Source organism: Triticum aestivum, chromosome 2A (genome assembly GCF_018294505.1).
Source record: "Triticum aestivum cultivar Chinese Spring chromosome 2A, IWGSC CS RefSeq v2.1, whole genome shotgun sequence".
Lineage (NCBI taxonomy): Eukaryota > Viridiplantae > Streptophyta > Magnoliopsida > Poales > Poaceae > Triticum > Triticum aestivum.
The window spans coordinates 672,133,869-672,145,673 of record NC_057797.1 but is presented as its reverse complement, the minus strand read 5'-3'; the positions used below and the strand labels follow the sequence as shown (position 1 = coordinate 672,145,673).

General features: G+C 47.1%; 2 protein-coding genes across 2 annotated transcripts; one reads left to right on the top strand and one right to left on the bottom strand.

Moving 5' to 3' along the window:
• Positions 1-2,072: 2,072 nt before the first annotated feature.
• Positions 2,073-4,489, top strand: LOC123190113 (uncharacterized). The gene is made up of 3 exons (XM_044602696.1): positions 2,073-3,154; positions 3,258-3,493; positions 3,652-4,489. The coding sequence occupies exons 1-3, from the start codon at positions 2,191-2,193 to the stop codon at positions 4,309-4,311; spliced, it is 1,860 nt and encodes a 619-aa protein (XP_044458631.1). The 5' UTR covers positions 2,073-2,190; the 3' UTR covers positions 4,312-4,489.
• Positions 4,490-8,079: 3,590 nt separating this feature from the next.
• LOC123191824 (uncharacterized) lies at positions 8,080-9,927 on the bottom strand. Its single transcript, XM_044604411.1, has 4 exons — positions 9,772-9,927; positions 9,602-9,685; positions 9,034-9,396; positions 8,080-8,748 (listed from the first exon to the last, which is right to left on the bottom strand). The coding sequence occupies exons 1-4, from the start codon at positions 9,925-9,927 to the stop codon at positions 8,668-8,670; spliced, it is 684 nt and encodes a 227-aa protein (XP_044460346.1). The 3' UTR covers positions 8,080-8,667.
• Positions 9,928-11,805: the final 1,878 nt, after the last annotated feature.

The window sequence follows — 11,805 nt, the reverse complement described above, 5'->3', positions numbered from 1 at the left end:
AAAAGCCAACCAAAACTTGCAGCGGTTTCATCATAGAGAAGTGCAGCACCAAAGACAACAGTTTTCTGATGATTATTCACCCCGACAATCAAACCAAATGGACGTCCATCATCTAGTTTCCTGTATGTGGTGTCAAAGCATATAACATCACCGAATAGCGCATAGTCTGAAACCATTTTGGAGTCAGCCCAAAAAATATTAGTTATCAATTCATCCTCATCCACTTGAATTGAATAGAAAAAGTTGACATCTTCTGAGACCTTTTTCTCCATGTATTCTAATACTCCCCCTATGTCACCTACCTTCGCTTTTATTGTTCTCTTTGAGTACAAACGGTTTTTCATATCTTGAGGTATAAAGCCAAGGTTTTCACTTCCACATGCTTCTTTGGCCATCAAATCGATTGTTGCTTTATTTGAAATACCTACTGACTTTGCGATCTCTGCATTTGCTATCTGTGCTTCTGTCACCTTTCTCTGGGATCTCAGGTATTGGGCCATGATTCCATGAGCAAGATTGTGATTATGTGCCCCCTCAAATTCATACACATAATAAACTCCATTTCTAAGGCTAATCTTCATACGGGCATCACAACCACATCGTGTTTCAGGCCTACTGTAACTGAATGTCTCCTCTCTTTTATCTTCCCGGCGATGGCCTATAAGTTGTAGTATAATTGTCTTAGAGCATAAAGTAGTGATTAGAATCAAAACAAATTAAAAGTAACCCATACCTTGACGAGAGCATGTAAATGTCCGTTGCTGCATTGTAGAAGTGTTTGTTACTTTATGACCACTGCTTCTTCTGATGCTAAAACCGATAGCATTAGCATAGTTGTTATAAAATAAATAGGCTTCCTCTTCAGATAAAAGTTTTATGCCAAGCTTTGGTACCCTTTCATCAGTGTGATCTACTGCGGTTTCCTGCAGATCATATATCAATTAAGATTCGATTTAGTTCATACTTCCCAGGAACTATATGCACTGAATACAAAAACTGTAGTGGATGCTTTCCAGGAACTGAAATCAGAGATGCTACAAGAATGTCCGCACATTCAATTAAATGTGAATTAGGGGTACTGTACATGGTACTGCTTTGTTTTTATAAATGCAGAATAAACTAATTTTCCGTCGCTGTTTGGATCTCCAGATTGTGGCCACGGTTTGTTGTACAAGTTCCACAAGGGTGCATGGTAATGCTCTGTTATGCTTCATACATGCTACTTCTTTCTGTCCAACACTCGGGATCGTGTCGCAGTTAATGGTAAGTCAATCTTTTTGACAATCATATTTGTTTGCATTGAGGGCTATGTAGTCTCCCGCAATGGTTCAAAACAAAGAAATTAGAGAATTTGACCTTGAAGAACTGAGTGAGATTTATTACTTTTGATGCGTCAGATTGATCGGCACCCTCCTGGTTCGTCGGACCACTCCTCGGAGCAGATTGATCGGCACCCTCCTGGTTCGTCGGACCACTCCTCGAAGAAGCCATCAGAGGCGCAGATTCCTTTGCTGCACAATTCAAAGGAAGAAAAGAAGAATCCATGTGCTTCGCCCAGGATTGTTGTGTGCGTTAAGAATGTAGGTCACCTCCGCCGGCCGCCTCCTATGAGCAGTACTTTTGCATTTTGGCGCGCTTTCGTGTATTCTGTGTATCTGTTTCGCGGGTGATTATGATTATTTCCTTCCGTCCTGTGTTCAGTTTTAATAATGAGAGTATTACGGAAGGGAATAGGTATTATGATATGTATTTGTTTTTCTTTTTGGATGAGAAAATCTGAAGCGGGAGGGGGTGGTCGCACGAAGGGGCCGCAGGCAAGCCCCGTCCTGCGAAGGAAAGCCGAGAGCCAGCAGACGAAAAAAACAAAAGAAAACGGGTCGGTCCAGTAAACTACACGAGGGTAAAACCTTTTTTTTAGACAAACGAGGGTAAAACCTTCAGGCGAGACTTGCTTCGATCACGCGTTGAGCGAGATATTATAGCATTTGCGCCCATCGGCCTCCTGTCGGTATGTCTGCATCTACCGGGCCGGGCCGAGGCTGAGATGCAATATAATACACCTCCACCCATCTTTCAACGAAACCCTAGCAAAGACCGTCTCTTCCTCTATCTAAATCGGAAGGAAAAGAAAGAAGGGCGACGGGGTTGGCGGCGGAAAGACAGAGCGGAGAGCGGCCTCGTGAGGTGGAGATGGAAGGGGAGGCGAACGGCGAGAGTGGTGAATCTGGAAACTGCATCGGCCATGGTGCTGACATCCAGAGGAGGAAGCATCAGGAGACAAAATCGGAGATTGAAGTGGCCAAGAAGAGAGGTCAGGTTGCGGCATTGATTTCCGCTTCCGTTGACACAAAATTGGAGATGGGGGAAACTGAGGGGATGAAGGAGAACATGCTGTCGGAGATCCTGCACGAGGGGACAAAATCGGAGACTCAGTCGGCCACGGAGATGGTTAGGGCTGAGATCTGCTCCTTACTCAGTCGTATCTCCAAGAACGTGACGGAGCTGAAAGCCGAGCAGAAGCTGAGGATTATCGACTATAGCAGTGACGAGGTCCATATCCACATGGATAACATGTACAGCGAGGTGACAAATTTGCTGCAGATGATGGAGAAGGTGCAGAACAGCGAGATTCCCGGCAAAGAGCAAGTCTCGGAGAACATCGGTGTGGAAGGGATTCAGATTAGGACTGAAGACAAGGGTGGATCAGCAACCAAGACGCAGGGGCTGACCTACTATGAATATGGATTGAATGCAATCTTCAACGGGTTGGATCAGCTTTGCACCCGGTTGGATCAGATGGGACATCTTAGTTACAATTCTCAATTGTTCTCCGAGCTGTTCAAGGAGTCGGTCAACATGACCAAAATCAGGTTAAGAGCCAGAATCAAATTGGATGAGGTAGATGAGACGCCACCAATAATTTCCAATGATACTCTGGAGGCAGCCAACGGGAAGAGCGAGGTGTCGCCGAAGATTTCCACTTCCACAGAGATAAAATTGGAGATAGAGGAAACCAAGGAGATGGGAGTTAAAGCAAAAGAGAAGCTCAGGAAGGCCATGATGCACAATAAACAGGCTGAGGAGTTCTTTGATGAGTACCGTCGTGGCTGGGTATCGAATTGGTCCAGATTCTACGGTACCTTCACAGAGACGAGTGAGTAAACATTCGTTCATGCCATATATCTGCTCATTGTTCATTGCATTTCTTCTTTCCAACTACATAATCTCTAAATAGTCTTCCCCTCTGATGGCTGCAGCTTCATTGAGTCCTATGCACTTTACACACAGTACACCAGGAAACACCCCATCTGCGGCTTTCGTTGCTAGCACTCTGCAGATTTACTCCATCCAAGTTAAAGAAATAGAAGATGTTCCAGGCTTGAAGTGGCCGCTGGAAGTGTACGGCGTGATAGCTGCAAGAGACGCTGTGGATCACAATCGCAACATACTCTTTTCCTGTCGAAGGAATAACTGCCAAATACTCAATCAAGAGGTCCGTTTAGTATTTTGCTTCCTATTTTATCTTTCCTGGTCCGTTAATTAGTTATGACCGATGCATTTAGAAATACACATCTTGTTAAGAACACATATCAAGCGATTGCTCACTAAATTGCTAGCTTAGCAAAACTGATTAATGAATGGTGAATGCAGGATCCTTTTTTGCACTTGACTGGCCCGTCTCGTGCAATTGTATGCGAGGAACCTGTTCGTGTGGAAATCAAGCTCAAAGTGAAGGGTGGAACGGAGTCTGAAGATATTGCATTGATGACTCGTGTCTGGTATTACAGCGGTAAAGTGTCATGTACTCTATATACCCCTCTTGTCGGAGGCTTATGCACAATGGTGTTAAGCTCAGAGGAACTTCATGAATCAGTCCAGGCTACTATCGTGGGTATCCGTCTCCGTGTTCCTGAAGAGACACCAAGTCTTTTCAAAAACGGTGGCAGAGTTGTTTGCTTCTCTCTGCCTCGGAAAGGCAGGCCTCGGAAAGGCAGGTTGCCTAACAGTACTCACCCTTTATTTCGGCAAGTTGTGCTTCAAGATGGAACAATGACTAGTTGTTCAAAGGGTTACCTTAATCTGTCAAGGCATGTTGTCTCTGTAAAATTATGTGGAACGCTTGAAGTTGTCATACATGCTAACTCGCAGTCTGGGGCTATCAAAGGTGAAGTATCCATCAAGGCCCAGAATTGCAATATAACTCAGGATGTGTGTCACCTTGGCGACTCTGAGCTGGAAATCACGGTTGCTTGGTCCCGTCTAGTTCAAGACAAGCTGTGGATCTCAATGGAGGGAAGTGAGGAAGTTTGATTGTGCTCAGGCGTTATGAAAGCTGTCAGACTTAGTATTTCCAGTGTTCTGTATTGTATAAGTGTATTTTGTATTTCCAGTGTTGTGTATTGTATTAGTGTATCCTATTATGTAATGTGGTACTGACCAGTATGTCACATAATATCTGACTGTTTGTGTATAGGTCTTGTTCTCGTCAGCTTTTTGTTATCTATGCTAACACTCTGGCAGCATTGTTCTTACTTAATGATTCATTCAACAAATCTGCTGAAGTGAAAAAGCCTGAACCGTAACGGAGTTCTGCCCTATTAGCCGTTGTAATGTACTCTACAAACTTATCTCCCAAGATTCTTGCAAACCGGTTGAAGGAGATACTGCCAGAAATCATCTCGCCAACACAGTCCGCATTTGTTCCTCTAGTCCGCATTTGTTCCGGGGAGGATGATTACAGACAATGTGTTATTGGCATATGCGATTACTCAACTGATGCATGGGAGAAAGGGTGGTCGTGGGGGGCTGGTTGCAGTCAAGCTAGACATGAACAAGGCTTGTGACCGGATGGAATGGAGCTTTTTCGAAAGAGTCCGTTAAGTACCGAGTTAAAATTAATCGGGGCTTTATAGGAGACAATTGTGCCTGAAAGGGGTCTCCGACAAGAGGACCCTCTATCCCGTACCTATTCATTATGTGTGCTGAAGCGTTTTCCGCAATGTTGCAGCAAGCAGAGGAGGGAACCATTCAAGGTGTGCAGATTTGCAGGGGTGCACCAAAGATTAATCACTTGTTCTTTGCAGATGATTCTCTTATAGTTATGAAGGCAAATGTGCAAGGAGCAGCAAAGTTACAACAGATTTTAGCTTTCTATATGAGGAGCAAACTGGCCAAAAAAATCAACAAGGACAAATCCACTGCAGGGGACAAGTGCGGCAACAAAAGCGGATGTTCTCGTTAGTTTTGCAACAGAATCACATAACCAGAGGTACCTGGGCCTCCCGGTACATATCGGTGCATCCAGAAGCAAAGAGTTTGAATATCTGAAGCAGAGAATATGGCAAGAGGATTGAATGATGGAAGGAAAAGTTACTACCGAAAGCAGGGAAAGAGGCTGCTCATAAAGGCGGTTGCATACGCGATCCCAACCTATGCCATGTCGTGCTTTGATCTCACTAAGCAAGTTTGCGAAGAAATCAGTGCACTAATTGAGCGGCATTAGTGGAGTCAGCAAGATAAAATGAACAAATGCCATTGGGTCAGTTGGGAGAAGATGACTAGATCAAAGGATGCTGGACGTGGCTTCCGTGACTTGCATATTTTCAACATGGCAATGCTAGCTAGGCAGGGATGGCGACTTCTGGAAGCACCAGACACACTATGTGCTCAAGTCCTGAAGGCGCGGTACTACCCAAACTGCTCGGTTTTGGAGGCCACTGCAAGCGACGGTATTTCGTATATGTGGTGCAGCATCCTAAAGGGAATCGCCTTGCTAAAAGAAGGAATTATATGGCTGAGTTGGGACAGGTGTGGGAATTTAAGTGTGGGATGATCCTTGGATCCCAAGGGGTGAGACTCGAAGGCCAGCTTCTTTCAGAGGTAACGTGGTGATCACCAAGGTCTGCGATCTAATCAACTCTGTGACTGAGCAGTGGGATGAGCCGTTATTACATGACATTTTCTATGCCGAGGACGTGAAGGACATTCCGAAAATACCATTAAGGGGAGGAATGGCGGATCACTTTGCTTGGCATCCTGATGCTAAGGGTCATTTCTCAGTCCGCTCTGTGTACCATTTGGGAGCACACTTGTGAGATGCGAAGAGGAGGAGTCAGGTGGGCTCCTCGTCGGCAGGTGGCCGAGGTAGCATGCAGTGGGATAGAATCTGGAAATCAGCATTGCCAGGGAAGGTATGTATCTTCTTGTGGCGACTAGCACATAACAGTCTGCCACTTTGCATGAATGCTCAGAGGAAAAGGATTGAGCTTGATACTAGATGTCTGCCACTTTGCATGAATGCTCAGAGGAAAAGGATTGAGCTTGATACTAGATGTCTTGTGTGTATGCGCCTGGATGAAGATGGAGGGCATTTGTTTCTAAAGTGCAAATTTGTCCGAAGGATATGGAGTGACATGGACATGGAAGATCCCAGGCTAGCTCTGTTACAGTGTAAGAACCCAGCTGTAGTTTTTGAACATATATAGACCCTTGTGGCGCATAAGAGAGATGCTGCTTTTGTCCTTCTGTGGGAGGGGTGGTCGGCCAGAAATAAGGTGAATGCTGGGGGCAAGCTGAGATCGGCTGATGTTATAGTTTATTCGATCAGGCAGCACATTCAGGAATTCAAAGCTGGTATGAAGGTTGCGAACGCCTCTGTTGCTAGCCAGCAAATACTCCAGCAGCAAAGACCCCCGGATAGCACACACAAAGTTAACTTTGATGCTTCTTTTTATGCGGAGACTGGCAGGGGCGCTTGGGGCTGTGTTGTAAGGAACTCTCAAGGGGAATTTTTAGCTGCACCTTCAGGATATTTGGAGCACATGGCTGGGACGCTGCATGCTGAGATGTCGGCCTGTGTGAGGGCCGTTGAAGCTGCTGCAGAACTGGGCATTCATAGGGTGATATTTGAGTCAGACTCCTCTGTCCTGGTTAAGGAATGTTCTCAACTCTGATGAGTATGATCGTTCGACGATTGGCGTGCTCCTGAGTCCTGAGGGAGTCTCAGTCTTTGCTTTGGGAACTTTGAGTCTTTCGTGTTTAGCTTTTTTTGTAAGCGCGAGTGTAATGAAGTGACCCATGAACTAGCCGTGTTTGGCCACCGGGCAGGTGGTGTAGTTTCTTCCTGGCTTGAGCAAGCCCCGGACTTTGTGTCAGCTATTGTCGCCAGCGATGTTGCTGTGCGGGCTTAGTAATGGAAAGTTGGTTTCCAGCGTAAAAAAAAGAAGAAGCAAATCTGCTGAAGTGAATGCCATCGCTTGGTTCTGGTGATTCTTCTTGGGCGCTGCTAGGCATTGGTATGCAATGCATCCATCAAGCCGTTCCTTCCTCCTCCATCTGAGCATGTTTCCTAGTCCAGATGCTTTTGTCCAGTTTATGCAAAAACGGCGCACCCGATGCTTGAGATTGAGTATCGGGATCCCTATTGCAGATCGTCATCGTGCTTCCAGTGGTCCAAGTCTGGCATCAGTTCGGAAGCAGGAGGAGATGCTGCAGCCTGGCTTGAGTTCTGAAGGAGGAGATGCTGCAGGTGGCTTTAATCGGCAGTCCAAAAATTCCCCGGTTTTGTCAATGGAGGTGAAGACGTAAACTGAAGACTGTACCTGTTGTTTCGTTTTTTGGGTGATTTTGACGAGAATCGGGCTCCGTTTGATGCTAGTTAATGTTGAATGGATATTTCTCCATTAGGCAGCAAGACCATGTGATTATTTGGACCATAGTTATATGAATCTTGTTATAATAATTCGATGGAAGCATTATGTGTAGATTTGTGATGCACCGGTCATGCTTGGTAGAAGCTCTCTGTAGGTTCAGCTATGTCATGTGTTTCTAGCATCTGTGTTCGTGGCCTGTATGTAGAAGCATTCTGTGTAGATTTGTGATGCACTGAAAATGCATGGTAGAAGCACCGCAAGTGCTTGGTAGAAGCTCTGAATGTCCATGTTCTGTACTTTCAGCTATGTCATGTTTTTGTAGCATCCGTGTTCATGTTTTGTATGTAGAAGCATTATAGTTTGCCAAGTTCAAGGAGATGATGGAGGAAACAACATCTTTGACTATAAATCCGGTAGAAGGCAATCTGTTTCAGTTCGAGCCACGGCGTAATGATCCTAGTTCCAAGAAAATTCATATTGTTATTGTCGACCCAGTTGCTAGCTCATATGACTGCTCATGCAACCGATTCCACATGAATGGGGTCTTGTATCATCACATGCAGAAGTTCATGGTGCATACTAATGTGCAAGAAATACCAAAGATTTATCGACGCGTTTGGTTCGACAGTTTTCCACCGTCTCCCCGAACATCCCCCATCCCTACCATGAGCAGCAGCACCGGCCGGGCCTCCTCCTTCTCGCGAGCAACAACTCTAGCCGGATCCCCCCTTCTCCGTCGCTAGCAGCCACGCTGGTAGCGGAGCTCTCCCCATCCCCGTCGCGAGCAGCCACGCTTGCCTGACTTCCCCCTTCTTCATTGCAAGTAGGCACGCCGGCCGGGCCTCTCCCTTCTCCTCACTTCTTTTCTGACGCTCTGGTTTGGGAAACCAACCCTTTGTCGAACCAAACACATCACGGATTACCGCCCATCGCCTCGACCTCGTGTGCCGCCAATCGCCTTATGTGGATGCCCCGTGCCGCCGATCGCTTGAATCCACTGATGTGTGACATTCAGTCAAACATGTTCACCAATAACAACTGGAATACTCTTCAGCAGCACATTTGAGTAAATATTCACATAGGTCGAGCAACATCCCTGAACCAACACGAGAGCATAGCAGTTACAGTCTTTGAGAAATTTGCATAGCAGCATAACAACAACCAGCAGCACATTTTGGCAGCTGATACAAGAATGAGAAAGTTGGTTTCTGAGACAAAACATGAACAGATGATGTAAGAAAAGGGGCATGATCAGAGCTGATACCCGAGCACCAGGATAATCTAACACACCAATGTAACACGATTCTTTCTCTACTGAAAGAGCACTTGTAAACACTCTTTCACTCTAGAAAACTGAATCTGTGGGTAAGTTTCTCTGCACCTCATCCTTGCGCCAGACAATCGTCCAGAGGAATTCTTGCCGGCCGATGGCAGCTCCTCCGCGGCCACGTGCCATATCCTTCCGCCTCCTCCCCTCCTCCTGGGACGCGCCCTCTCTCCTCCTCATCCCAGGCAAGCGGCCGAGCGACCGGGACGGGCGGCAGAAGGGTTGGCTGAGCGGTGACGACGTACGAGTAGGTGAGGCGAACGACGGCGATGGTCGGGCAGAGTGAGCAACGAGCGGTCGAGCGACGCGAGCGGCGACGGCAACCGGGCGGGCGGTGCGGAAGGCGCTCTTACCGACGACGAGAAATTTGGCTCGTTTCTGTGTCGAACCAGATCCATAAGCAGATCGGAATACTCTCTACGTGTACACAACCTTAGGGGTAGTTTGGTCTTTTCTGATGCTTACAAACAGAAAAGAAAAGAAAGAAAATCAGTAAAAGAATGAAAGTGGCATGGTAATCAAGGAGTCAACGGGCTGTGGCAATTTTGCAAAGCCAATCATCGAAGTGGCAATTTTAAGAAGCAACGTATAAAAAATGGCAAATATCCTATTTTCTCTCGACTAGGAGCGCCGTGAGCAGAGAGGTTCTCTCCTCCTCTGGCAGTGGGGCCGGGCACTGCATCTGCTGCATCTTGGATGCCCAGTTCTGCAAATATAAAATGAGGCTATTCATCAGAAGCTGTCGCACCTTACAGGAAAAAAAGAATATGAATGTGTGTGTTAAACACTTGCCGGTGGGGCATCATAGCCGACCTCGAAGCCGAGGTCCTCCTCTTCCTTAGGGATCTTGTCCATGGACAGCTTGAAGAGTCGCATCCACATTCCGGCCAAGGTGGAGCGGAAGAAGTTGAGGACGAGCCCCGCTTCCTCGGGTTTGTGCTCCCACATCGGGGTGGCCCGGATTTGGATCGGGAGATTGCGGCGATGGAGCATGACGTTGACTACGTCGGCTAGCTGGAGGTCCTTCTTTGACCTTCGTGATCAGTGCCTCCACCTCCTCTAGGTTCCCCCAGATGATGCCATTCTCCCTCCAGGACTTGAGCTTCGATCTGGCCGTCGAAAAGCGGCTTGGTGATATAAAACCACTCGCGATGCCATTCCTTGACCGTCTCGACGCCTGCATTCTGGTCCTTGCTAACTGTGGCCCCTCAGCACTCCGCCAGATCAGAGCCGCTAGACTTCGGCTTGACGCCGAAGATCTTCAGCCATAGACCGAAGTGTGGCTCGATGCAGAGGAAGGCCTCGCAGACCGCGATGAAGGAGGTGAGGTGTAAAATGGAGTTCGGGGCCATGTGGTGGAAGTCGAGCCCATAGTAGTGATGGGGAACGTAGCATGCAATTTCAAAAAACAATTCCTACGATCACGCAAGATCTATCTAGGAGATGCATAGCAACGAGAGGGGGAGAGTGTGTCCACGTACCCTCGTAGACCGAAAGTGGAAGCGTTAGGTTAAAGCGGTTGATGTAGTCGAACGTCTTCGCGATCCAACCGATCAAGCACCGAACTTACGGTACCTCTGAGTTCTGCACACGTTCAGCTCGATGACATCCCTCGAACTCTTGATCCAGCAAAGTGTCGAGGGAGAGTTTCGTCAGCACGACGGTGTGGTGACAGTGATGGTGATGTGATCCACGCAGGGCTTCGCTTAAGCACTACGACACTATGATCGGAGGAGTAAACAATGGAGGGGGCACCGCACACGACTAAGAACAATTGATGTGCTTTGGGGTGCTCCCTACTCCCGTATATAAAGGAGAGGGAGGAGGTTGGCCAAGGGGCGCGCCATAGGGGGGGCGACTAGGACTCCAAGTCCTATTTGCCCCCATTCCTTCTTACGGAGGGGGAAAGGGGGAAGGAGAGGAGAGGGAGAGGGAAAGGGGAGCCGCGCCCCCTCCATTTGTCCTATTCAGACTCCCCTTGGGGGGCACCCCCTTGTGGGCTGCCCTCTCTCTCCCCTATGGACCATGAGGCCCAATACTTAACCGAGGGGTTCCGGTAACCCCTCGGTACTCCGAATAATACCCGAACCACTCCGAAACCATTACGGTGTCTGAATACCATCGTCCAATATATCAATATTTACCTCTCGACCATTTCGAGACTCCTCGTCATGTCCGTGATCTCATCGGGACTCCGAACAATCTTTGGTCACCAAAAACACGTAACTCATAATACAAATCATCATCGAACGTTAAGCATGCGGACCCTACGGGTTCGAGAACTATGTAGACACGATGGAGACACATCTCCGATCAATAACCAATAGCGGAACCTGGATGCTCATATTGGTTCCTACATATTCTATGAAGATCTTTACCGGTCAAACCGCAATGACAACATACGCCATTCCCTTTGTCATCGGTATGTTACTTGCCCGAGATTCGATCATCGGTATCCTCATACCTAGTTCAATCTCATTACCGACAAGTCTCTTTACTCGTTCCGTAATGCACCATCCCGTAATTAACTCATTAGTTACATTTCTTGCAAGGCTTATCATGATGTGCATTACTGAGAGGGCCCAGAGATACCTCTCCGATACTCGGAGTGACAAATACTAATCTCGATCTATACCAACCCAACAAACACCTTGGGAAACACATATACAACATCTTTATAATCACCCAGTTACGTTGTGATGTTTGATAGCACACAAGGCGTTCCTCCGGTATTCGGGAGTTGCATAATCTCATAGTCAAAGGAATATGTATAAGTCATGAAGAAAGCAATAGCAATAAAACTTAACGATCATTATGCTAAGCTAA